General features: G+C 30.3%; 3 protein-coding genes across 15 annotated transcripts; 2 read left to right on the forward strand and 1 right to left on the reverse strand.

The window, feature by feature from the left end:
• Window positions 1–3,171: 3,171 nt before the first annotated feature.
• Window positions 3,172–27,665, reverse strand: LOC145788764 (mRNA export factor GLE2-like). Of its 8 annotated transcripts, XR_014350593.1 has the most exons (8): window positions 27,428–27,665; window positions 24,515–24,576; window positions 23,572–23,669; window positions 22,048–22,280; window positions 20,235–20,922; window positions 18,659–18,777; window positions 11,760–11,837; window positions 4,845–5,821 (listed from the first exon to the last, which is right to left on the reverse strand). XR_014350593.1 is itself a non-coding variant. In XM_082905753.1 (7 exons), the coding sequence occupies exons 4-7, from the start codon at window positions 20,317–20,319 to the stop codon at window positions 3,657–3,659; spliced, it is 354 nt and encodes a 117-aa protein (XP_082761879.1). In that variant the 5' UTR covers window positions 20,320–20,922; window positions 22,048–22,280; window positions 23,572–23,669; window positions 24,515–24,554; the 3' UTR covers window positions 3,172–3,656. The 8 variants fall into 8 exon arrangements, 6 of the variants coding, with proteins under 6 accessions (XP_082761879.1, XP_082761878.1, XP_082761877.1 ...); XM_082905753.1 differs by lacking the exons at window positions 11,760–11,837; window positions 27,428–27,665 and adding an exon at window positions 3,172–3,677 and having other exon boundaries at window positions 5,693–5,821; window positions 24,515–24,554; XM_082905752.1 differs by lacking the exon at window positions 11,760–11,837 and having other exon boundaries at window positions 4,853–5,821; window positions 23,627–23,669; window positions 27,428–27,656.
• LOC145807468 (uncharacterized) lies at window positions 9,349–14,504 on the forward strand. Of its 6 annotated transcripts, XR_014350594.1 has the most exons (5): window positions 10,251–10,383; window positions 11,177–11,326; window positions 12,626–12,756; window positions 13,984–14,047; window positions 14,434–14,504. XR_014350594.1 is itself a non-coding variant. In XM_082905756.1 (4 exons), exons 1-3 carry the CDS (start codon window positions 10,292–10,294, stop codon window positions 14,009–14,011), a joined length of 270 nt encoding a protein of 89 aa, XP_082761882.1. In that variant the 5' UTR covers window positions 9,431–10,291; the 3' UTR covers window positions 14,012–14,047; window positions 14,434–14,500. The 6 variants fall into 6 exon arrangements, 2 of the variants coding, with proteins under 2 accessions (XP_082761882.1, XP_082761881.1); XM_082905756.1 differs by lacking the exon at window positions 12,626–12,756 and having other exon boundaries at window positions 9,431–10,383; window positions 14,434–14,500; XR_014350597.1 differs by lacking the exons at window positions 13,984–14,047; window positions 14,434–14,504 and having other exon boundaries at window positions 9,349–10,383; window positions 11,229–11,271; window positions 12,626–13,968.
• LOC114281053 (uncharacterized) lies at window positions 14,451–23,580 on the forward strand. Its single transcript, XM_082905757.1, has 3 exons — window positions 14,451–14,671; window positions 16,131–16,249; window positions 23,061–23,580. Exons 1-3 carry the CDS (start codon window positions 14,587–14,589, stop codon window positions 23,115–23,117), a joined length of 261 nt encoding a protein of 86 aa, XP_082761883.1. The 5' UTR covers window positions 14,451–14,586; the 3' UTR covers window positions 23,118–23,580.

The following is a 27,665-nucleotide window of genomic DNA, read 5'->3' on the forward strand; positions in this document are numbered from 1 at the left end:
TCTATTCGAATAAGAAATTTCATTCACCTCTCTTGAGGTTTTGCATATATATTATCAAAATTTCATACATATTTTACCATTGTTTAATAAAATTCTTAAATTTCATGCAATATTAAATAAAATCTTGAAATTGTTAAGACATTATTAAATCATTTAACAAAAAAAAAAACTAAATTTTTATTGATAAAATACTTAAAAATAAATAATCTCTCTAAAATTAATGTTAGATAACATCCCAATAGTTTAATATAAAGCTTATTCCACACCACATAAATAACTTGAAATTTATTATTTTAAGTAATTCATTTATTATTTATTTATTTTAAAGTTAAAATACATAGATTAATTTTTTTTCTTAACAATTTGCATTACTTATTTATTCATATGTAAAAAAATTACTATTTTATCTTCTCTTAATTATATATTATTCTCAAATTTTAATTTTTGTCTTTGAGTCATTAAACTTCTAGTTGATGATATTTAAAAAAACAAAGGTTAATATTTCTTACATGATTACAAAAAAAAAAAAAAAAAAAAAAAAAATAGAAGTAAAAAAATTTAATCGCCTCACAATAAATTAAAATTAGTTAATAGGCAATGAAAGATTAAGAAATCATTTAAGAATAAACAATTCAAACAATTATCATTTCTTACGCCTAAAGTTAAAATTAATCTTTACTTGAATGGAGAAATTATTTGAGAATAATAAAATACTAAGTTAATTTGTTATGTATAATACTTAAAATACAATTCTCCATCTTTATTTATCTTATTTAAACCATTTTTATTAAATTAAATCTTAAAATTTATTTCTCACATTCATTAATGGTTGAATTTTTATTTTATTTTTTGTTTATAAAAGTTCAAAAACTTGTTGTGGAAAAAAATAGAGTCAAGAAATTACATTTATATTTTTAAAAAATTATGAAAAATAAATAATAGTTTCATATATATTTAATAGGTAAATTAAATTAAATTAAATTTATATATTTTTTATTTAGATTTTTTTTTATTTTGTTGTGTTTAAATTAGTATTAGAGTCGCGATTTCTCGGTTTTGCCAATAAAATTTATGAGTATTAAATATACGGAAGAAGTAAAATTAGATAATTTGAATAATAACATTTCGCTATAAATAATAATGGAACAAAATAAAGGTGAGAAATTAAAAAATAAAGTAAAAATTTAGCCACTAATGAAGGTGAGAAATTAATTTTAAGATTTAATTTAATAAAAATATTTTAAATGGGAAAAATGAAGATGGAGAAATATATTTTAAGTATTATACAACAAATTAATTGAGTATTTTAGTATTCTAAAATAATTTCTCCATTCAAGTAAAGATTAATTTTATTTTTAGGTATAAGAAATAAAAAATTGTTTGAATTATTTATTATTCTCAAATGATTTCTTGATCTTTCATTCCTTATTAACTAATTTTAATTTATTGTGAGGCGATTATATATATATTTTTATATTTCTATATTTAAATTTTAATCTTTTTAATAATGTAAAAATAACCTACATTTTTTTTTTTAAATATGCATCGACTAGAAATTTAATAACTCAAAGATAAAAATTAAACTTTGCTAATAATATCTTAACAATTGAGGGATAAATAATTTTCTTACATATAAATAAATAAGTAGGACAAATTGTTGGAAAAAAAATTTAATCTATTTGTTTCAACTTAAAAAAATAAATTTAAATAATAAATGTACTAATTAAAATTGATAAATATTTCGTTATTTATATAGTGTGAAATAAGTCTTATAAGTATTGTATTAATTATTACGGTCTTATATTAAACTATTAGGGTGTTAAGTTAAAATATGCATAGATCTTTAATGCTAATATATATGCAAAAACCTCAGGGGAGAAGAGTAAAATTTTTTATTTAAATAACTTATTAGTTCAAGTGGGTAATATGGTCATTTTGAATTGAAAAATTTAACGAATTGAGAAAATTTTGATATTGTCAACAAAAGAAATTTTCTATAATTATTAAAATCATATGAGATGTCCCTATATTTGTCAGAAACCTTATAAAAAATTAGTGCAATTTACCCAAATAACTTTAATTCAAAATATAATTTAAAGGCATTCCAGTACTCGCTTGTTTTCCTAGTTATAACCACACGAGTTCGTTTTCCTAGTTATAACCACACGATTTCAATGAGATCATTACAAAGCAAATGATAAGTTCAACAGAATGAATAATGTGAGCAAATCATGTCAATTCGGAAATGCTTCATTCTCCATTATAATATTGCATTAGAAATTTTTTTTAAGGGAATTTTGTCAAAGATCCTATTTACTCAACTAATATTCCATCAGGTCCTACATATTTGAAAAAAGCCCAATAAATCCCATCCCAAAATTAACTGACTAAAATACCCTCGCAATATATATATACTAGGGTATGCCCGTGCCTGAAGGCACGGTGAAAATATTATTGGAATGAAAATATAATTGAATATAAAATTATTGGGTTAAAATGTAATTTATTCAATTTTTTGAAAAAAAAAAATTGAGGTGAAAATATAAATAAATGATCCGTATGATTTTGGATTTTCAAATAAATTTTATAATTAGATTTTTGAAAAGTGTTTGTCAAACTTAAAATTTTGTTTGGTTGTATATATTAAAAATAATTTTTACAAATTTAAAATTCAAAAATTACCTAGTTTTGGAGTTTCCAAAAATAGTTTTTAAATTTTTAGTGAACTTTTTAATATTTTAATCAAAATATTTTTCACTTTTAGATCCACTCAATTTAAATATTTTGCAAAATTATAAAATTTAGAGAGATGTAACTTAATAAAAAAAAAATTAGACTTTCCTTGTCTGTAGTACAAACTTAACGATAAACATATAAAAACTGTCCAATTGAATTTAACAATAAATTTTGCTATAAATTTTTATTTTTAAATGGAAAAAAATGGTATTGTCCATGATTAGTAGTGGTGGAGGCAATGTGATGGAAATTGCTACAATTTATCAAGAAAATGTAAAAATAGTGATGACACAATTATTACCTTAGCCAAGAAAACGTGAAAAATAGTGACGACACAAATGCAAACAAAGACCAGATCACAAAATATTTACTATTGTAGTATTTTTGTTTATTTAACCCATTTGCAATTTGCAACAAAAAATAAGCATTTCATTACCTTGGCCAATAGCAGTACCCAAATAAATTTCTATATTCCACATTTTTTTAAATAGTGAGCTTTGGTTGAAATAAAGAAGAGAGATCTCATGGCTATAGTTTTGCATCAATTTTAATCTAATGGTTGAAATCTACCAATTTGTATGGTTTGGTGGTCAGTTTACTGTGCAGAAAATTAAATAAATGAAATAGTGAGAAGAAATAGTACAAATTAAATAAATGAAATGGTAAATAAATCAATTTAAACATAATTTTTGCAAATTTATAGGTAAACGAAATAGTAAAAAATAAAGACATAAATGCTACGTAAAATTCAAGCACGACAAAAATATAAGATTTTAAACAAACAACAAAATGTAAGTCCCACAAACAATACAAATCAGATGAAATACGCTAGCCAATGCTCTGCAATAGAAAAAAATAAACAACAAATTAAGCATACCGGCCAGTGCTCTGCAATACAAAGAAAAATGCCAAATAACAAATTAAGCACACCAGCCAATGTTCTGTAATACAAAGAAAATGCCAAACAACAAATATTAGGAAGCAAAAATTAATGATTGCCAGAAAAATTATTGACACATAATTAACAACCTCCTAACACATATTTTAGTTAACAACCTACTTTAAGAATGGGCAAAAATTATAATTTTTTTATGTCTACATTAAAAAGGATAGAAGAAAAATTAAATACTCTCATAGAAATGTTCATCATTTTTCTCTATTGGCCAAAATGTAGAACTATTGCAGTACATGATTTTGTGGTTGATTCTATATAGTAATTTTGCATTGACAATGGTTAATTCTTATGGATTGTATTGCCCACTTTTCCTACTAACAACTAATGTATACCATAAAAAATAAAAAATAAAAAGAGTAAATTATAAAAAATATAAATTATACTACTTATGAATAAAATTTTAGTAAAACTTCAATATAGAAATTTAATTAATAATTTTCCATTTTAAAATGTGAAAAAAATAAGTAAAAAACTACAATAAAAATTTATAAAAAGTCTCACCACACTGTAACTGGATAATTACAAATATTTTTGCCTTATCTATATAAGTACAAATGCCTTTTTCAATACACATCATAAAAAATTATACTACACAGTAGCTTATTTACTTGAAGGAGTAAAAAAAAACAAAGGAGTAATTTGTTTTTTTGAAAAAGTCCAAAAACAAAATTTAAAAAGCTAAATAAACTGGACTTTTTTGAGAGAGAGAGAGATAAGCCTAAACATTTTTAAAAAGCAGTTCAATAAAAAATCAAATTAAAAACAGTTCACTAAAAGCAAAAAAGAAAAAGAAAAAAAAAGGGTCATCATATAAAAAGGGTTTACTTTATAATGTTCCATTTTCCTTTCAATCAACAAATTCCCTTCAAATCCTAAATCCAAATGCAGCCTAGGAGGGGGAAAAGATAACTATAAGAAGGTAGAATGAGGTTTAATAATTGTCATAAAGAAAAATTAATCGACACATAATTAACAACCTCCTAACATATTTTAGTTAACAACCTACTTTAGAAATGGGAAAATTGAACTACTACAGGATAGAAGAAAAATTATAATTTTTTTATGTCTTCAATATACATTAAAAATGATAGAAGAAAAATTAAATACTCTCATAGAAATCTTCATCATTTTTCTCTATTGGCCAAAATGCAGAACTATTGCAATACATGATTTTGTGGTTGATTTTATATAGTAATTTTGCATTGACAATAGTTAATTCTTATGGATTGAGAAGCAAAATCAAACCTCAACCCTAAAAATATTTACGAATCTATTTTCATGTTTGAATATGACCACTGATGATTAATGAGAACCTCAACCCCATTGATTATTAAAGAGAACCTTAATCCAATTAATGTTAACATTAACTCAGAGTTTTTTTGAAACCTCAACCCATTAAGATGAAATAAAAATGATTGTTCACATGAAACCTATTTTCCATTAACCCTCATTTGAAACGTGAAACCCATTTTTCCATACTGAGCAACAGTAATGAAAAATGCAAATAAGAAGAAAACAATTTAGCATCAAAGACACAATCTAAAAGGTTCTCCAAAAGTTTGCTCTAAACCAGTTGGGAATACCTGGCATAACAAATAACTTTTTGAGCTTATGTGAACTTTTTGAACTGAAAAAGCAAATAAGTTTGAAAAATGGAAAGTTTTACCAAATACCTAACTTTTCAAAGTACAACTGCTTAAGCATAAAATTCCAAATTTTAAGCTAAATAAGTTACAAAAAAAAAAAAAAAAATGTTGCCAAATTACGTGCAAAGCCATGTGACAATATTTGATAGAAAATATTTTGCAAAGAGACATCTAATGGGAGTTGTTTACTTTCCAAAGAGATTAGTAATGATTTACTTTCCTCTAATTTTGCAGTAATACTAAGTAGTCTTCCAACGTTTTAATTTAGACAGTAGCAAACAGTTACAAAAGCTAACCATCAATAATGATCAGCAACTTTAAATAGAAAAATTGCAGTTGCAAAGTAGGATCTTACAGGATGAAAGTTCAATGAGTTGACTGAATATATCTCATTGCCCTCTCTATGACAAGTGAAAGTAAAATTTTTACTTTGTTGCGAATCATCGAGATGGTGCACACCTACCCTTCCCTCAATTGAGCCAACCTGAAGAGAAACAATACCAAATTCAACAGTCTTAGAATAACGATCCGTAGTAACTATAATATAACTGAAATAGTTACAAATTCACAATGAAAAAATTATCAAGTTATTTTAATGCACATAACAACACAAATTTTGGATGAGAAAACATGTTTAATTTGAATATTGGAAAGCCAAAGACAGAGCAACATATATAATGAACACGAAAACCTCAAGCAAACCTATGGAAATGATTCCTAGAGGAGAGCTATACCAATGTATCAGAAAAAGGCATAACACAGGCTACAAAAATGAATTCATCTGATTTTTGAATAATCCAGGATGCATTGAGTCCAGTGCCGGTGCCAAGAAAAAAGAAAAGAAAAATAAATAAATCATGTATTTTTTAAAGGTATCACCTCCTTCATGTCTATAGAGTATTACTATCTCATGAGACAACATCATGTAAAATGCTGAGCAACAGTAATGAAAAATGCAGATAAGAAGAAAACAATTTAGCATCGAAGGCACAATCTAAAAGGTTCTCCAAGAGTTTGCTCTAGACCAGTTGGGAATACCTGGCATAACAAAAAGAAAAGTAGGGTTATCTAATAATTTAGGTTTACAAAATAACAAATCCAGAAGACAAATACATAATATTGCAAATAACCTTCTGCACTAATCAAAAAATTTCTAATGGATCATACCATGAAAGTCTGAGTTGTCCAGGTATAAATTGGATCCTATTTATAGTTTTGGACCTTAAACAATCTCCAACCATCTACGTGACAACTTATAAAAACCAAACAAATATAACCAAGAAGCATTTTCATCTGCCCAATTTCTAGATATCATTAAAAATGTTATTATCCAAGACCAAGACACATGCAAATTTTTACTTGAATGCCCAAGAAGTGGCATGTGGAATTTAAAAATGTTATTAAATTCCACATTAGTCACAAAATGTATCAAATGCATTCTGAAATCACTCTCTGATGGGTTGGCTTTCTTCAAGAAGATTCATGAGCTTAGTTAGTTTGGTAAACTAAAATAAGCGCATGCCCTTTAACCTATTACCTACAGATTAAAGGTCTCAATTATTGGAATCACTGACTATTGTAAGATGAAACTCCAGTATTGGCATGTCAACAATGAACTTTACCAGTTAATAAAAATCAAGGAATAGGAATTAGCATGATCATACAACAAATCACTGGAGGAGCAAAGTTCAGTGAAGAAAGTTCAAAACTTTCAATTTCCTTTTTCTCATATACCAAACAACAATGTATAAGATTCAAACTTCCTTTTCCTCTCTCTCTCAACAACAACAGCCAAACTAAAAAAAAAATAGAGAGAGAAAATCCAAAAAAACAGAGATCAAAGTACTAACCAGCCGAGAAACAGCAATATGCAAGTAAGAACAAAAGACAATCAAAAATCAAACAAAAAATTGAAAAAGAACAAAATAAAAATCACAAAAATTGAATATACAAATCTATTTTTATGTTTGGTGAATAAAAATATGACTATTGATAATTAAAGAGAGTCCCAACCCATTTTACTAAGATGAAATAAAAATGATTCTGAACATGAAATCTATTTTTATGATTGTTTACATGAAATGGGTGTTGAAAGCTCAACCCATTTGATAGAGAGAGAAGTGGGTGTTGAAATCCTATCTAACATTAACTCATTTAATTGAAAAAAATTGCTTCTTAAAAAAACAATGGGTGAAGCCAGGGAAGAGCAAAATAAATCTGAGTGCCTTACCTCAAACTGAAGCCAGGGAAGAGCAAAACAATGGGTGAAGCTAGGGCAAAGCTCTCTCAAAGTGAAGGTATAATCGTGGTATAAAGATTGAAAAGTTGGATGAGTGGGGAAGACGGGACGATGAAAAAAAAAAAAAAACAGAGGTAAAAAAATGAATGGAAAAACAAAAAGAATGTGAGGAGGAGCTTTCTTCAAAGCTTTGGTCTTCCTACTTCAGAGCTTGTTCCTTCTTCAGAGCCTTCTTCTGAGATTTGTTCATACAAACATACATATGATGTGAAGTGCAGTGGTTGGTAAGAGTTGATTGTTAAACAAATCTGGGCCATTGAATTATTTCTTTGATAAATCTAAACCATTGAATCTCTTTTGAATCTCAGCCATTGTTTTTAAATTAGACAAATCTAGACCATTGAAGATAGTTTGTGAGAGAGATATTTTTGAAAATAAATCTGAACCATTGCTTTTAAATTAGATAGATCTGGACCATTAATTTGAAAGATATTTTCAAATGAAGCCTTCCATTGTTATATAGATATATATGGCAAATTACACTATACCCATCTCAACTATCATCGTTTCTCACTTTACTCCCTCAAACTAAAAATTGACACAATGTATTCTCTTATCTTCTGAAAGTTTTCGATCTAATTTTTATCTTCATTCTATTAACAAAGCAGACGGAAAAAGAGCATGTAATATACACATGTCATATTTATGATGAAAATATCCTTTAAATATCTATCATAATATGACACGTGCGCATTACATGCACATTTTTTTGGATCTATTTTGTTAACATTATGGAGACATAAGAGTGAGATTGAAAACTTTCAAAAGATGAACGAGGTACATTGTATCAATTTTTAGTTTTGGGGAGTGAAGTGAAGAACAATGATAGTTGAGGGGGATAAAGTGTAATTTGCTTTGTATATATATATATATATATATCTTATGACGGAAAATCCTAAGCAAGCGTAGTTCAACTTCTTACACTCTCAACTCTCAAAACTCAGATCGGTTGAAGATTTCTTCAATTCCATATTACAATTTTGAAGGTTGAGTCATTACATATTTCAACGAGATCATTACAAAGCGTACGATGAGTTTAGCAGATTGAATCATATAATCAAATCATGTTAATTTGTAAATTCCTCATTCCCCATCACATTATTGCATAACAAGTTAGGTCCTATTTACTCAACTAATATTCCACCAGATCTTACCTATTTGTAAAAATCCCAATAAGTCCCATCTCAAAATTAGTTAACTAAAATACCCCCACAATATATTGGGCAAATTACTCATTGTCGACCTCAGTTATTATCTTTTTTCACTTTACTCCCTCAAACTAAAAATTGACACAATGTACCTCCTTCATTTTCTAAAAGTTTCAATCTTACTATTATGTCTACATTCTATTAATAAAACAGACAAAAAAAAATGTGCATATTGTATCAATTTTTAATTTGAGGGGGTAAAGTAAAAATTAGTGATAGTTGATGAGGTAAAGTATAATTTGCCTTATATATATATATATATATATCTTATGACGGAAAATCCTAAGCAAACATAGTTCAACTTCTTACACTCTTTAACTCTCAAAACTCAAATCAGTGGAAGATTTCTATATTGCGATTTTGAAGATTGAATCATTACATATTATAATGACATCATTACGAAGTGTTCAATGAGTTCAATAGATTGAATCATGCAATCAAATCTCGTCAATTCATAAATTATTCATTCTCCATTACATTATTGCATTAGAAATTTTTTTAAAAGAATTTTGTCAAAGGTCCTATTTACTCTACTAATATTCTATTTTAGTAATTTTTTGGCATTTTATGAAAAGATGTGCAGAAAAATAGAGAGGTGATATGACTAGTTTTAGTTGACTTTTTGACTTTTTGGCTAAAATAGCCACTCCCCAAACGAGGCCTATGTATACGTATAGATGTTAGAATTTCTGTTTCTTTATTTTATTACACGTAACTTCTTGGAAATCACCATTTTTACCTAACATGAGTAGATGATACAGATGGAAATCACCATTCTTGGAAATCACCATTTTGAGAATTGTTTAGTACTGATTTATTTTAATAACACCATTTTGAGAATTGTTTAGTAGTGATTTATTAATAACACCATTTTTACCTACCTTCTTGGAAATTACCATTTTGAGCTTCTCGCGAGGTTGTTTTTCTTTTTGATTATTTGTTTTTATTAATTGATTAATAACATATTTTGTATAAGCTAATTTTTTATTATTATTAATAGTTAGTATAGAGTACGTGTGTGCTCAAATTGTGAGATGGGTTTTTATATTTGGTTAAACATTCTAGAGAGTAATTGAGGGAATTATTGACTTCTTTCAGTTAGCAATGGGTTTAGTTCTGAGTTTTTGAATTTTGCTTTGAAGCTCTTGCAGGTTTGATGATCTTCACAATCTTCTCTTTGTTATGTTTCTTTTTCATTTTTCATTTATGTAGCTTTCAATTTATTTGGATTGGTGTTTCTAAACCTTAAACTAATATGTATTTGTTTTTCTTCGGCCTCATATAATTTATTTAGCAATGGGTTTGCTTTTCCTTAAATGGGTTTTGTTAGCAATGGGTTTGATTCTCAAATATATATCAGTTAGCAATGGGTTTTGTTTTTCTTTGGATCACCTATAATTTATTTGGATTGGTGTTTCTAAACCTTAAACCTTAAACTAATTGTGAGATGGGTTTTTGTTTTTCTACTGCGCTGAAGGAAAAGCAACAGCAGCAGCAGATGCCCAGCTTTTCGGCCTCCTCTCCAATCTCCTCCAGCAGGTATGATTCCTGACATATATAATATCCTTATGTATGTATTTGTACCGTTTTTGTTTGGTAGATATGAAACTATAGAAGTGGCAAAACATGTGTAATGATTAAGTTCTAATTATTTCTCAATCTTTGATGAGATCTATCATCTTGGTATTTGAATTTGATAGATTAGGTGATCTGGGTTTTCTCTTTTATTTATCATTGAGTTGGGTTTCAATTGTTAGGGTTAGATTCTCATTCTCAATGTTCCTTTTGCTGCCATTTTATTGTTACAATCCAGAGGCTTCAATGTTATTTTACATTGTTTATGGGTCATTTACATTGGGCTCCATACTGTTATTATTAGAATTCCATTCTCCCCAACCCACAATTTTATTAATTAAACTCAACTCATCTCAATCTAATACATTTTATCCAAGCACCAAGAACTACATTAGTTTTTGAACTAGTTGTGGTGACCATTGAGTGTAGAACACCATTTAGTGTACACTGGTTAGTTTTTTATTTTGTTGTACACTGGTTAGTTTTTCCAATTTTCTGTAGAACACCATTGACTGTTTTTTTATTACCACTGGTTAGTTTTTTAGTTTGTTGTACACGGGTGATCCTCCCGTTGTTATCATAGCAGCCGCAAACCTGTGGTGATCCTCCTGTTAAAATTAGAATTGGGTTATTGGGTTTTGATTAAAATTAGAATTTTCTTTGATTAGAATTAGAATTCTAAAATTAAAATTAGAATTATTTGATTCAATTTTAGTTTTTCTGTTATTGGGTTTTGTGAATTTTCTTTTTGTTTCAGTGGCTTCAAGGTTCTGATAATTGGTCTGTTTTTGTCCGGTGCTGCTCTCCAGTTCTCCAGTCCTCGATTTTTGCATCTCGAATTTTGCTCGCAAGGTGACGTTCATCATCTTTTGAATTTTTTGGATCTATCTTTGCGCCTTCTTCCAAGGTATTCATTCCATTTTCCCACCACTTCGAACTGTGTTGATTGTGGACATTTGACGAGTTCTTTACATTTTCTTTGAATTATTTGATTCAATTTTAGTTTCTTTGAATTGATAATAGTTTATTACTTGAGTCTTTTTCCATTGAATTGATAATAGTTTATTACTTGAGTCTTTCCGCTCACAATTAATTGGAATAAGTTTTTTTTTTTTTTTTTTGTCTTTTTATAAAAAAGGCAAACTAATTTCATGACTCTGAAATTTTACCAAGTTTTTCTGCTAAACTACCAACTAAATTAAGCCTTAGAAAACATAGGCTTGCACCCTCTTTACAATTGGTTTTGACAGAATGTCTGTGAGTCCTTCGTATTGGTTTGAAATTTTAGGAAATTACGAGACATGAGCATCTTGAAGGAGTTGGAAAAATTTGTTCTTTACCTGCTCGCAAAACTTTTTGCTTTATTGTTGAATATAAACTGTGTTCACTCCAATTGTTTTCAGTTCTCCTTGCAATATCTGTTCCATAAATAAAAAATAATACATGGAAGTGAAAGGTATGCATTCCTTTTAAGCACTAAATTGTACAGATTCAGTCAGTTTGTCTGTTTTTTTTTTTTTTTTTTTTGCCAGCAAATAACAACCACTTTCTATAATAGGAATGCACTTACAAATACTTGGTAGCATGGGATTTGTTACATTTGAGAGGGACACAAATGCCTTGAGAGCCAGAAAAGTATTGATACCTAGAATAATAAACTCTAATTCCCTCTCAAAACAAGAATGAAATCAGAATCCAGCAAAGCCCATAGTGTTGCAATAAAAAATAAAGAATAAAAAGACATCCAAAGGGATTGCCCCCATTTTGGTCTAATAATAACCCAAACCCCTGCAACATCAATGGGGCCAATTTTGGCCACATTATTCTCCAACCATGAAAGCAATATCAGAATAATGGTTCCAGACCTTTCTGTTCAACTAAAAAATAAATAAACTTATCATTTCACAGCCATTCCCATAATATAATTTTGATTTCTGACAAACAAATAAGGTATGTGTACATTACTTTTGAGATCGCATAGTATGAACAAATATCAAAGTTCCGTTTCATTCAAGCTAGAATAAGCTCCTTTTGCTTAGGATATACATGTTTATAAACCAAATTCAATATTATATCACATAATTCCTGACCATATAGTCAATTTTTTGTTAGGAACAGAACCCCAATTTAAAACAACATCATGTCAATAGGTGTTTAAACAATCATCTAAATATCGTTGACCTCTAATTCCAGTTTTGTATGCCAGGCTGTTTTGGGAGATGATGAGCAGAAACTGGTTTAATGAGAGAATAATAGTTTTGGCATCGGAGAGAGATGATGACTTATTGAGAGAGTTCATGAAAAGACAAAGAATTGGACATTAATTAAGAATTGCAGGCAAGTAATCTTATTGACACATTTTTTTTTTCTTTTTCCTTTTTTAAATGTTGTGACTGAGGAGGATGAACCAGACACTTCCTGCTATTTTTGGTCTCAAAGGTACTGACTCAACACACACACACAGTTAATGAAATGTTTGATTCTTTAATGAGAAATGGGTGTTAATTTTTTTATTCATAAAATGGGTTTTTCTATATTATGAGTTTTTCTATTGTTTGCTAAATACTCATAAATATATACGGATCTATAAATACTTCTGAGCTTGCTAAATACTCTTTAAATGCTGATATGGATTTTCCTATATTTATTGGCCTTTTTTTGTTTTTCTATTTTTCCCCCCCTTTTATTTGGGAGTAGGGATTGGTAAGCTGTGATAAATATATATATATAGTTTCAGCATTGCCTATTACTTTTTTAAGACCCTATAAACAATTGTCCCCTTACTGTATGTTGTTGATTTGTTGTTTTATCCATTGAATTTTATTATATCAGTTTAGTCTTATAGTTTATTTAATTTCAATCTAAATTTTGTTGGCTGCTGCCCATGAGCTAACCAAATAGATCCAAAGGGGCTGGTTTCATATTTTGCTTATGGTCATGTATTGCTTAACAAATATTCAAAATTTATTTAAGATTGGAAGCAAAATGAATCTTAATGGGTGTAGGTGAAGATTGAAGAAGATGATGGAGGGTTACATACACAAAATTGATGGGACTAAATTGATATAATAAATGGCTTTGGGTTTTTGGAAGAAAATAAATGGGGTTTTTTAAGTTGTATTTATTTGTAAATGATGGGAGAATTAAGTTAATTAGAGTTTGTTGTTGAATTACCAAGCGAAGAGTTTGCTTTTTGAATTTTATTTTATTAAATTTTTTCTTAAGAACACGTCTTTCTTAAATTCCCTCTAACCTTATGTGATCAATTAAAGGAAGTTCCAAAAAGAAAGAGTTGAAAAAAAATAAAATCCAAAGAAAATATTGATTGATTTTTATAAATTAATATTTTTATCAATCATTAATTTGTATTTGTGTTGATAATGTGTTGTGTTTGTTCGTAGTGTTTGCATTGGGTAACCAATTATTATTTTGCAACAATGTATGTGTTTGGTTTGAATTGGGTGGTCTATAAAAAAACATTTCATTAGTGTGACAATGCGTGCGTTTGTTTTGAATTGGATAGTCTCTTTTAATTATTATATTGGCTTTTTTTCTATTTTACAGGTGGATGAATACTACAAGCGAATGGTAGTATTGACTACCTTTTTACAAGTCTACATTTGTTCAGGTTTAAGTTTTTCTTATCTCTCTAATGATTTTGTATTTATTGTTGTATAAACTAAACGTGCACTTCTTTGATTGATGAGTGTTGAAAGTGGGGCAATCTCGAGGGTAGAATTTACGCTATTTTTGGTTTTATCGTTGACAAACTTTGAAAATGATTGACGTTGTAGAAACTTATACAGATTTGGTTTGGTTTGAGAGGTAAACATTTGAAGGTGTTTGTTATTTAGATTTTGATCAAGAATACTATTTTTGTATTGGCATGGTGTGCTCCAAAGGGAGAACACCATTTTGTTGTTCCTTTTATTTGAAGTTGTGTTTCTAATAAAGGGGATCCCCTTGCTCAAATGTATGTTATCTATTCATTTTTTGTATGTCATGGTAAAACAGATTAGGTATGCTTGATTCTCAGTGTTCCTAGCTTAAGAGAGAATGACATGAAAATTATTCAAACAAAATATTATTTACGCCGTGCCTTTAGGCACGGGCATACACTAGTTATCAACAATTGAACCGAGCAGCGAGTGAGAGAGAGAGGGAGAGATGATTTCAGAGAAGGAAGAAGAAGCATCAGTTCGTCGGCGCTTATCCTGCACCACCTGCTTTGATGCGCTCTGGTTTTGCTATTGTACGCTCCTTATATCTCTCTTTCAATTTGAGTTCCTTTTATTGTTTTCTACATGTACCTGGTAATCAATATTTTTCTATCCGATTGATCTCCAAAACGAAAATCATTTCAAAAAGCTTATCTTCATTTTAATCTTAAAGATGTGTTTTTTTTATTTTAATTTTTCAATTTCACTGTATTGTAAATCATTCTACTTGATATGCAAAATGATGATTAGGGTTTTGGCATACACTTGTTTGTTCATGATTTAAAGGTAATTTTTCTCTTCAATTTTACTGTAACTATTAACATGAACTATAACCTGCTTCTCTTGAACAAAATTATGCCCTAATATAAAGAACCAACTATGGGACATACATTTGGAACAATTTGAGTGAAACAATTATTAGTTTTTGCTCTTGAAATGCTTGGTTCTCAAAAAATTGATTTTTTTGGCCTGGATTTGATACGTACTCGATCAAATTTTTATTTGTCAATGGTTCCGGTGCACAAATACTGCTTTTATGTATTCATCATAATTAGAGTTACAAATACTCCTAATGGCGAGTTCTCCCCTGCTTTTTTGCTTCTAATTTACTCTTACAACCATTTTAGCTCCAAATATTCAATTCAGACGTTGACAATGGTATTAATTGATTGATTAGAGCAATAGTTTAAACAACATTATTGGAAATTGTAAATATAAAGAAATGCAAAGTAAAACGGGACTCATCATTGCCAAGTAGCCATGAAGGTCTAAACAAGTTGGATAGAGCAACATCAGCCCTTGGAGACCTTGGCCCCTCGGTGCACCTCTTGCTTTGAATAATTAGGTGAAAGTGAATTGTAACAGATGCTTCCTAGATCCATTATTGTACATAGAGCAACAGAAGGGATTGTGGAAGTTCTAGATTGTCATAGAACTATGTAGACCTAAGAATGACAAGTTCTACAAAAGTAATATTTTTTGATCATTTAGTTATCAATAATAGTACTTACGTGAAATCTTGAGAAAATTAGAATACCGAATTATTTCAATAGCATCCATTGAGGATTGTCCCCTACAAACCCCCAGAATGATAAGGGAAATAAAGATAAAAAGATAGCCGAGAGATGCTTAATTAACTTTTCCCCATAAAGCCAAGATACTTTTTGAAGACTATTGTCGGGCACTAAGGGTCCATTTAAGTTTGATGACAGTTTTATGCATTGTCTACTCTACTGCAATTTCACTAGGCATTCACTTTGTCCTTCTTCAATCTCTTTACGCTGTGTTTGGTTGGGGGATTTGGAGAGGGATTTGGAAAAGGAAAGGGAAAAAGTGTGTGAAACTAGGTGAAATATAGGTATGTTTTATTCACACCTACCTTTTCCATTTCCCTTTCCAAATCCCTCCTCAAATCCCCCAACCAAACACAGCATTAGTGGTTTTTTTTTTGTTGTTTGGATTGTCAAACTAATGGCATTCATGTTTTCTCAGCTCCTGTCCATCAGATGCAGCAGTATTATAGGCTTGGTGTCCTTGATAACTGTTCTGGAAAATGGAATGCTCTTGTTGATTGCTTAACTCTGAAAACAAAACGAACTTCCGTAGTGGAGGTATGTCCTTAAACCTAAATTACTAGTAGGAATGCTAGTAACAACCTCAGTACATGGATTCTAAAATCACTGTTCGCATAGATTAAGGCCTGAAGCTATGTTTTGGTTTTTACTTATACTTTGGGATAATTGATGGTCCACTCTCAGATACCTTCTTGATGAACTATTACATGTTCTACTGGTCTAAATTCAAAGCTGCTATGATCTTTTATTTACTTTTTTCTTTAATAGAACATTTTTTTTAAATATATGTCTGCTTTGTTCATATTTTTTTTTAAAAAAATATTTGTTAAATTTTTTGATAGAGATAAGATTCAAACCCCCAACTGCACAACTCCCTCTCATATGCCATGTTAGTGTCACCCATCCCCCACAACAACGAAATTCTTGTATGTGATACTAGAGTAATAGATTACAAACCCTGATTATGATCACTTCCTAAAACAGGATAGGGTGACCATGATTATTAATTTATTATTAACAAAAGTCTGCATGGACATTTTTTGCCTTGTTCTGCTGTAAACACCAAAGTAAATGAAATTTCTTGCATACTGTAGGATGTAAGATCCTCTTTATCAAGTGCAAAAAATGGCTTTATTTTGGTTAATCCAATTTTGGTTTTCTAGACAGTCGTAAGAAAAAGAAAAGGAGAGATAAATAAAAACCTTTGTAAATAGTTATTTGCTTAAGGTGATTCCAATTTAAACAACCTACGAGAGTGAACGTCAAACCACAATTTTGCTATTTCCGAGTTAAGAATCAAGGTTACTATGTGCTTTTTTTAACAATATTATATATATTGATATCATGTGAGTGGAGCCGTTATTGTTGCTGACAAAATATTTTTCCTCGTAATAAGTGTGGTAACAATTCAGTTCTTGATTTTTAGTATTCAAGCTCTCAGCTCATTTTTTCAGTGTTTCTGCCCCTTGGATGTGTGTGTTCATACTTGCACATGTGAAATTGTGATTACTATTACCCTCCTGGATGTGCATAGAAATAGTGACTTGTAAATGAGAATCTATGTCTGAAGCATGTCGATGTCCAACATGTTGCGGACACGGCTACGATGACTAATATGAAGTATCTGTGCTATGCTTCATAGGTACTGCCCTAATCAGTAATTGGGACTAATGTTTGGATTCTTGGCTTCTTGTAGTGGAGATAAAGAAGTTGGTGCAGGCAATTTTTTCTCAAGTAATGTCAATGTATTCATTAGGAAGGGGAATTTGGAGATAGATAACTTTTAAAAAGGCAGAAGTTTGGAGAATCTTCTGACGTTTGCCTGACGTCTGTACTGAAGTGGTTGAGCACTTGTTCTTGTCTGTTTAGAAGCTGGAATTACCGTTACTCGTAATATTTTTTCTATTATCATATACTTGTACTAGATTCTCATTTACAAGTCACTATTTCTATGCACATCCAGGAGGGTAGTAGTAATCACAATTTCACATGTGCAAGGATGAACACACACATCCAAGGGGCAGAAACACTGAAAAAATGAGCTGAGAGCTTGAATACTAAAAATCAAGAACTGAATTGTTACCACACTTATTACGAGGAAAAATATTTTGTCAGCAACAATAACGGCTCCACTCACATGATATCAATATATATAATATTGTTAAAAAAAGCACATAGTAACCTTGATTCTTAACTCGGAAATAGCAAAATTGTGGTTTGACGTTCACTCTCGTAGGTTGTTCAAATTGGAATCACCTTAAGCAAATAACTATTTGCAAAGGTTTTTATTTATCTCTCCTTTTCTTTTTCTTACGACTGTCTAGAAAACCAAAATTGGATTAACCAAAATAAAGCCATTTTTTGCACTTGATAAAGAGGATCTTACATCCTACAGTATGCAAGAAATTTCATTTACTTTGGTGTTTACAGCAGAACAGGGCAAAAAATGTCCATGCAGACTTTTGTTAATAATAAATTAATAATCATGGTCACCCTATCCTGTTTTAGGAAGTGATCATAATCAGGGTTTGTAATCTATTACTCTAGTATCACATACAAGAATTTCGTTGTTGTGGGGGATGGGTGACACTAACATGGCATATGAGAGGGAGTTGTGCAGTTGGGGGTTTGAATCTTATCTTTATCAAAAAATTTAACAAATATTTTTTTTAAAAAAAATATGAACAAAGCAGACATATATTTAAAAAAAATGTTCTATTAAAGAAAAAAGTAAATAAAAGATCATAGCAGCTTTGAATTTAGACCAGCAGAACATGTAATAGTTCATCAAGAAGGTATCTGAGAGTGGACCATCAATTATCCCAAAGTATAAGTAAAAACCAAAACATAGCTTCAGGCCTTAATCTATGCGAACAGTGATTTTAGAATCCATGTACTGAGGTTGTTACTAGCATTCCTACTAGTAATTTAGGTTTAAGGACATACCTCCACTACGGAAGTTCGTTTTGTTTTCAGAGTTAAGCAATCAACAAGAGCATTCCATTTTCCAGAACAGTTATCAAGGACACCAAGCCTATAATACTGCTGCATCTGATGGACAGGAGCTGAGAAAACATGAATGCCATTAGTTTGACAATCCAAACAACAAAAAAAAACCACTAATGCTGTGTTTGGTTGGGGGATTTGAGGAGGGATTTGGAAAGGGAAATGGAAAAGGTAGGTGTGAATAAAACATACCTATATTTCACCTAGTTTCACACACTTTTTCCCTTTCCTTTTCCAAATCCCTCTCCAAATCCCCCAACCAAACACAGCGTAAAGAGATTGAAGAAGGACAAAGTGAATGCCTAGTGAAATTGCAGTAGAATAGACAATGCATAAAACTGTCATCAAACTTAAATAGACCCTTAGTGCCCGACAATAGTCTTCAAAAAGTATCTTGGCTTTATGGGGAAAAGTTAATTAAGCATCTCTCGGCTATCTTTTTATCTTTATTTCCCTTATCATTCTGGGGGTTTGTAGGGGACAATCCTCAATGGATGTTATTGAAATAATTCGGTATTCTAATTTTCTCAAGATTTCACGTAAGTACTATATTGATAACTAAATGATCAAAAAATATTACTTTTGTAGAACTTGTCATTCTTAGGTCTACGTAGTTCTATGACAATCTAGAACTTCCACAATCCCTTCTGTTGCTCTATGTACAATAATGGATCTAGGAAGCATCTGTTACAATTCACTTTCACCTAATTATTCAAAGCAAGAGGTGCACCGAGGGGCCAAGGTCTCCAAGGGCTGATGTTGCTCTATCCAACTTGTTTAGACCTTCATGGCTACTTGGCAATGATGAGTCCCGTTTTATTTTGCATTTCTTTATATTTACAATTTCCAATAATGTTGTTTAAACTATTGCTCTAATCAATCAATTAATACCATTGTCAACGTCTGAATTGAATATTTGGAGCTAAAATGGTTGTAAGAGTAAATTAGAAGCAAAAAAGCAGGGGAGAACTCACCATTAGGAGTATTTGTAACTCTAATTATGATTAGTACATAAAAGCAGTATTTGTGCACCGGAACCATTGACAAATAAAAATTTGATCGAGTACGTATCAAATCCAGGCCAAAAAAATCAATTTTTTGAGAACCAAGCATTTCAAGAGCAAAAACTAATAATTGTTTCACTCAAATTGTTCCAAATGTATGTCCCATAGTTGGTTCTATATATTAGGGCATAATTTTGTTCAAGAGAAGCAGGTTATAGTTCATGTTAATAGCTATTGTAAAATTGAAGAGAAAAATTACCTTTAAATCATGAACAAACAAGTGTATGCCAAAACCCTAATCATCATTTTGCATATCAAGTAGAATGATTTACAATACAGTGAAATTAAAAAATTAAAATAAAAAAAACACATCTTTAAGATTAAAATAAAGATAAGCTTTTTGAAATGATTTTCGTTTTGGAGATCAATCGGATAGAAAAATATTGATTACCAGGTACATGTAGAAAACAATAAAAGGAACTCAAATTGAAAGAGAGATATAAGGAGCGTACAATAGCAAAACCAGAGCGCATCAAAGCAGGTGGTGCAGGATAAGCGCCGACGAACTGATGCTTCTTCTTCCTTCTCTGAAATCATCTCTCCCTCTCTCTCTCACTCGCTACTCGGTTCAATTGTTGATAACTAGTGTATGCCCGTGCCTAAAGGCACGGCGTAAATAATATTTTGTTTGAATAATTTTCATGTCATTCTCTCTTAAGCTAGGAACACTGAGAATCAAGCATACCTAATCTGTTTTACCATGACATACAAAAAATGAATAGATAACATACATTTGAGCAAGGGGATCCCCTTTATTAGAAACACAACTTCAAATAAAAGGAACAACAAAATGGTGTTCTCCCTTTGGAGCACACCATGCCAATACAAAAATAGTATTCTTGATCAAAATCTAAATAACAAACACCTTCAAATGTTTACCTCTCAAACCAAACCAAATCTGTATAAGTTTCTACAACGTCAATCATTTTCAAAGTTTGTCAACGATAAAACCAAAAATAGCGTAAATTCTACCCTCGAGATTGCCCCACTTTCAACACTCATCAATCAAAGAAGTGCACGTTTAGTTTATACAACAATAAATACAAAATCATTAGAGAGATAAGAAAAACTTAAACCTGAGCAAATGTAGACTTGTAAAAAGGTAGTCAATACTACCATTCGCTTGTAGTATTCATCCACCTGTAAAATAGAAAAAAAGCCAATATAATAATTAAAAGAGACTATCCAATTCAAAACAAACGCACGCATTGTCACACTAATGAAATGTTTTTTTATAGACCACCCAATTCAAACCAAACACATACATTGTTGCAAAATAATAATTGGTTACCCAATGCAAACACTACGAACAAACACAACACATTATCAACACAAATACAAATTAATGATTGATAAAAATATTAATTTATAAAAATCAATCAATATTTTCTTTGGATTTTATTTTTTTTCAACTCTTTCTTTTTGGAACTTCCTTTAATTGATCACATAAGGTTAGAGGGAATTTAAGAAAGACGTGTTCTTAAGAAAAAATTTAATAAAATAAAATTCAAAAAGCAAACTCTTCGCTTGGTAATTCAACAACAAACTCTAATTAACTTAATTCTCCCATCATTTACAAATAAATACAACTTAAAAAACCCCATTTATTTTCTTCCAAAAACCCAAAGCCATTTATTATATCAATTTAGTCCCATCAATTTTGTGTATGTAACCCTCCATCATCTTCTTCAATCTTCACCTACACCCATTAAGATTCATTTTGCTTCCAATCTTAAATAAATTTTGAATATTTGTTAAGCAATACATGACCATAAGCAAAATATGAAACCAGCCCCTTTGGATCTATTTGGTTAGCTCATGGGCAGCAGCCAACAAAATTTAGATTGAAATTAAATAAACTATAAGACTAAACTGATATAATAAAATTCAATGGATAAAACAACAAATCAACAACATACAGTAAGGGGACAATTGTTTATAGGGTCTTAAAAAAGTAATAGGCAATGCTGAAACTATATATATATATTTATCACAGCTTACCAATCCCTACTCCCAAATAAAAGGGGGGGAAAAATAGAAAAACAAAAAAAGGCCAATAAATATAGGAAAATCCATATCAGCATTTAAAGTGTATTTAGCAAGCTCAGAAGTATTTATAGATCCGTATATATTTATGAGTATTTAGCAAACAATAGAAAAACTCATAATATAGAAAAACCCATTTTATGAATAAAAAAATTAACACCCATTTCTCATTAAAGAATCAAACATTTCATTAACTGTGTGTGTGTGTTGAGTCAGTACCTTTGAGACCAAAAATAGCAGGAAGTGTCTGGTTCATCCTCCTCAGTCACAACATTTAAAAAAGGAAAAAGAAAAAAAAAATGTGTCAATAAGATTACTTGCCTGCAATTCTTAATTAATGTCCAATTCTTTGTCTTTTCATGAACTCTCTCAATAAGTCATCATCTCTCTCCGATGCCAAAACTATTATTCTCTCATTAAACCAGTTTCTGCTCATCATCTCCCAAAACAGCCTGGCATACAAAACTGGAATTAGAGGTCAACGATATTTAGATGATTGTTTAAACACCTATTGACATGATGTTGTTTTAAATTGGGGTTCTGTTCCTAACAAAAAATTGACTATATGGTCAGGAATTATGTGATATAATATTGAATTTGGTTTATAAACATGTATATCCTAAGCAAAAGGAGCTTATTCTAGCTTGAATGAAACGGAACTTTGATATTTGTTCATACTATGCGATCTCAAAAGTAATGTACACATACCTTATTTGTTTGTCAGAAATCAAAATTATATTATGGGAATGGCTGTGAAATGATAAGTTTATTTATTTTTTAGTTGAACAGAAAGGTCTGGAACCATTATTCTGATATTGCTTTCATGGTTGGAGAATAATGTGGCCAAAATTGGCCCCATTGATGTTGCAGGGGTTTGGGTTATTATTAGACCAAAATGGGGGCAATCCCTTTGGATGTCTTTTTATTCTTTATTTTTTATTGCAACACTATGGGCTTTGCTGGATTCTGATTTCATTCTTGTTTTGAGAGGGAATTAGAGTTTATTATTCTAGGTATCAATACTTTTCTGGCTCTCAAGGCATTTGTGTCCCTCTCAAATGTAACAAATCCCATGCTACCAAGTATTTGTAAGTGCATTCCTATTATAGAAAGTGGTTGTTATTTGCTGGCAAAAAAAAAAAACAGACAAACTGACTGAATCTGTACAATTTAGTGCTTAAAAGGAATGCATACCTTTCACTTCCATGTATTATTTTTTATTTATGGAACAGATATTGCAAGGAGAACTGAAAACAATTGGAGTGAACACAGTTTATATTCAACAATAAAGCAAAAAGTTTTGCGAGCAGGTAAAGAACAAATTTTTCCAACTCCTTCAAGATGCTCATGTCTCGTAATTTCCTAAAATTTCAAACCAATACGAAGGACTCACAGACATTCTGTCAAAACCAATTGTAAAGAGGGTGCAAGCCTATGTTTTCTAAGGCTTAATTTAGTTGGTAGTTTAGCAGAAAAACTTGGTAAAATTTCAGAGTCATGAAATTAGTTTGCCTTTTTTATAAAAAGACAAAAAAAAAAAAAAAAAACTTATTCCAATTAATTGTGAGCGGAAAGACTCAAGTAATAAACTATTATCAATTCAATGGAAAAAGACTCAAGTAATAAACTATTATCAATTCAAAGAAACTAAAATTGAATCAAATAATTCAAAGAAAATGTAAAGAACTCGTCAAATGTCCACAATCAACACAGTTCGAAGTGGTGGGAAAATGGAATGAATACCTTGGAAGAAGGCGCAAAGATAGATCCAAAAAATTCAAAAGATGATGAACGTCACCTTGCGAGCAAAATTCGAGATGCAAAAATCGAGGACTGGAGAACTGGAGAGCAGCACCGGACAAAAACAGACCAATTATCAGAACCTTGAAGCCACTGAAACAAAAAGAAAATTCACAAAACCCAATAACAGAAAAACTAAAATTGAATCAAATAATTCTAATTTTAATTTTAGAATTCTAATTCTAATCAAAGAAAATTCTAATTTTAATCAAAACCCAATAACCCAATTCTAATTTTAACAGGAGGATCACCACAGGTTTGCGGCTGCTATGATAACAACGGGAGGATCACCCGTGTACAACAAACTAAAAAACTAACCAGTGGTAATAAAAAAACAGTCAATGGTGTTCTACAGAAAATTGGAAAAACTAACCAGTGTACAACAAAATAAAAAACTAACCAGTGTACACTAAATGGTGTTCTACACTCAATGGTCACCACAACCAGTTCAAAAACTAATGTAGTTCTTGGTGCTTGGATAAAATGTATTAGATTGAGATGAGTTGAGTTTAATTAATAAAATTGTGGGTTGGGGAGAATGGAATTCTAATAATAACAGTATGGAGCCCAATGTAAATGACCCATAAACAATGTAAAATAACATTGAAGCCTCTGGATTGTAACAATAAAATGGCAGCAAAAGGAACATTGAGAATGAGAATCTAACCCTAACAATTGAAACCCAACTCAATGATAAATAAAAGAGAAAACCCAGATCACCTAATCTATCAAATTCAAATACCAAGATGATAGATCTCATCAAAGATTGAGAAATAATTAGAACTTAATCATTACACATGTTTTGCCACTTCTATAGTTTCATATCTACCAAACAAAAACGGTACAAATACATACATAAGGATATTATATATGTCAGGAATCATACCTGCTGGAGGAGATTGGAGAGGAGGCCGAAAAGCTGGGCATCTGCTGCTGCTGTTGCTTTTCCTTCAGCGCAGTAGAAAAACAAAAACCCATCTCACAATTAGTTTAAGGTTTAAGGTTTAGAAACACCAATCCAAATAAATTATAGGTGATCCAAAGAAAAACAAAACCCATTGCTAACTGATATATATTTGAGAATCAAACCCATTGCTAACAAAACCCATTTAAGGAAAAGCAAACCCATTGCTAAATAAATTATATGAGGCCGAAGAAAAACAAATACATATTAGTTTAAGGTTTAGAAACACCAATCCAAATAAATTGAAAGCTACATAAATGAAAAATGAAAAAGAAACATAACAAAGAGAAGATTGTGAAGATCATCAAACCTGCAAGAGCTTCGAAGCAAAATTCAAAAACTCAGAACTAAACCCATTGCTAATTGAAAGAAGTCAATAATTCCCTCAATTACTCTCTAGAATGTTTAACCAAATATAAAAACCCATCTCACAATTTGAGCACACACGTACTCTATACTAACTATTAATAATAATAAAAAATTAGCTTATACAAAATATGTTATTAATCAATCAATAAAAACAAATAATCAAAAAGAAAAACAACCTCGCGAGAAGCTCAAAATGGTAATTTCCAAGAAGGTAGGTAAAAATGGTGTTATTAATAAATCACTACTAAACAATTCTCAAAATGGTGTTATTAAAATAAATCAGTACTAAACAATTCTCAAAATGGTGATTTCCAAGAATGGTGATTTCCATCTGTATCATCTACTCATGTTAGGTAAAAATGGTGATTTCCAAGAAGTTACGTGTAATAAAATAAAGAACCAGAAATTCTAACATCTATACGTATACATAATCTATGATTATATACATGCACAATTCTCAAACTCTTAGATCTGGATATGTTCCCTCCATTGGAAGAATTGCTCTCAATCCTTAGCTTTGAATCAAAATCCTTCTCCATATTAGCTACCGCTCCAGACCCAACATTTCTCTCTCTAAAATTCCCTATTGAATATATAAAAATAGATACATATATACGTATAGTTTTTTCTGTTTATAAATATCAATCTCTCTCTCTCTCTCTCTCTCTCTCTCTCTCTCTCTCTCCTCTAATAATAGCACACACTCTATAAATCTTGGAAGAAGAGTAGGGTCATCGTCGTCGTTACGGCCTCCAATGAAAAGGGAAATTAGGACCGATGAACAGGATAGAGCAGAAGAAGAGCAAAGCAATGGTACATTCAAGTTTTACACACGTCAACACTATTTAGAGCCTCATGGCTGTCTTTAGCATTTTATAAGATTTTTTCTTCTTTTTTTTGGACTTATTTTGCGTCGTTACTGAATTTAAAGAAAAATGTAAATAAGCTTTAGGATTTTGAATTTTATTGGATTAAATGGATTGAAAAAATAATTTTTTTTTAAAAAAAAAGTTTGAAAAGAAGTCTAGAAAGGCCCAAAAAAAAAAAATCAAAGCAATTGAATTTCTTAATAGTTTATTTTTTGGAATTTTTAAATTTGTGTCTGCAAGACCGACTAAAAATTAATTTTTTTGATATAATTTTAATAAAAGTTAAAAAAAATTATGAATTTTACCATGGTTCCAAGCACCCTACAATTCAAAATGAGGAAATATTTCTTTGTGTAATACATTTATATGTAATTTTATATAAAATTACGTAAATTTTTATAAATTTATATAAGTAAGAATGTATAAATTCCTAAAAATTTATGTAAGTATATGAATTTATATTAAAATTACATATTTTTATAAAAATATTTACTATGTAAATTCGTAAAAATTTAATTTTCTTTCAAAAATGATAAACGAAAGAAATTATAATTATCTACATACATCCACAAAATGCAGAGCATTGTTTGATGAAAAGTTGATTCCAATTCCAATCTAATTTTCAGGAACAGTAATCACAATTCATGTTGTTGTTCAAACAGTAGTTGTTATGGCAAATCAAAAATCAATTTCACAATTAACCTTAAATGTGTTCACTCCTAACAATCTCAACATTGTCATCAATTTTGTGCGTTTTACTATGGAGCCCAATGTAAATGACCCATAAACAATTGAAGCCTCTGGATCTAAACCCTTGATTATATTTATTTAATTTTTACCTCCTCATGAATGCATAATAATCAAATTATACCCAGAAAAAAATATTCCAAGAAAACTCAAATTCCCACATACCCAATTGAAGTAATAGAAGAAATATGAAGAACTGATAAAAGCAACCATCCAAAGAATTGGGTTTTTTTCTAGCAACTACTACTTTCTGTCGGAACAAACAGAGGGTGTAAGGAGCAATAGGACTGAGTCAATCAGCAACAGGACTGAGTTCAACTAATAATCAACAACATGAAATAAAACATTTAAAAGAAATATAAAAAGGAGCAATAGGACTGAGTCTGAACCTCCGTTTGGTAGCTCAAATGAGCCAAGAAAACTATAAACTCAATCAGCAAAAAATGGGTTGTCTTTGTTTTTTCTCTTTAAATTCTTTTCCTTTTTGGGTTTTGTACAGAGGACGAAAACACAGAGCGACCAACTAAAACAGAAGTTGAGTATACAAATTCTAGAAATTCAAAACCTAGCATTTACATACAACTTTAAACCAATTTTATGTATACAAAAGAAATTCATAATACTCAATTCTAGAACAACATATTGGGTTCTCTAGATTTCATTAGGGTTAATCACTACAACTTCCATCCCTATTTTCAAAACCCAAATAGAAGGGGGAGAAACCCTAGATTCTTCCACCCCTATTGAGGCAGATGGAGCAATATTCTAGAAATAGAAGAGGGGAAAAACCCTAGATTCTTACACCACCTAAAAAAAACAACAAAAAACAACATGGAGGATAGCTTTCTACCTTGGAGTTGTGTAGGAAGAGAGGAGACAGAGATTGAGGCAGATGGAGCTATATTCCGAATATCACCACCGGGGCTATATTCCGTTGGAGCTAATCACCACCGGAGAGAGAAAGCTTGGTGGAAAGAGGAAGATATGTGATGGGAAGAGGAAGAGGAAGAGGAAGAGATGTGAGAGAGCAGAGCTTCAAACGGTTTTGAAATCAAAATGAGAGAGAGAGAGAGAGAAGATGTCTGTGT

The sequence above is a fragment of the Camellia sinensis genome, chromosome 14 (assembly GCF_055761805.1).
Source record: "Camellia sinensis isolate YWXY chromosome 14, ASM5576180v1, whole genome shotgun sequence".
Taxonomy (NCBI): Eukaryota; Viridiplantae; Streptophyta; class Magnoliopsida; order Ericales; family Theaceae; genus Camellia; species Camellia sinensis.

Bases quoted from the DNA above. Each gene is read 5' to 3' on its own strand.
- LOC145807468 (XM_082905755.1), top strand. From the start codon at position 10,292: ATGGGTTTTTGTTTTTCTACTGCGCTGAAGGAAAAGCAACAGCAGCAG. The intron at 10,384-11,176 runs GTATGATTCCTG...TTTTTGTTTCAG, and splicing joins TCTCCAATCTCCTCCAGCAG to TGGCTTCAAGGTTCTGATAA. The intron at 11,327-12,625 runs GTATTCATTCCA...TTTGTATGCCAG, and splicing joins TCTTTGCGCCTTCTTCCAAG to GCTGTTTTGGGAGATGATGA.
- LOC145788764 (XM_082905752.1), bottom strand. From the start codon at position 20,319: ATGATTTCAGAGAAGGAAGAAGAAGCATCAGTTCGTCGGCGCTTATCC. The intron at 18,778-20,234 runs GTACGCTCCTTA...ATGTTTTCTCAG, and splicing joins TGCGCTCTGGTTTTGCTATT to CTCCTGTCCATCAGATGCAG. The intron at 5,822-18,658 runs GTATGTCCTTAA...GTTTCTCTTCAG, and splicing joins AACGAACTTCCGTAGTGGAG to GTTGGCTCAATTGAGGGAAG.
- LOC114281053 (XM_082905757.1), top strand. From the start codon at position 14,587: ATGATTTCAGAGAAGGAAGAAGAAGCATCAGTTCGTCGGCGCTTATCC. The intron at 14,672-16,130 runs GTACGCTCCTTA...ATGTTTTCTCAG, and splicing joins TGCGCTCTGGTTTTGCTATT to CTCCTGTCCATCAGATGCAG. The intron at 16,250-23,060 runs GTATGTCCTTAA...TTTATGGAACAG, and splicing joins AACGAACTTCCGTAGTGGAG to ATATTGCAAGGAGAACTGAA.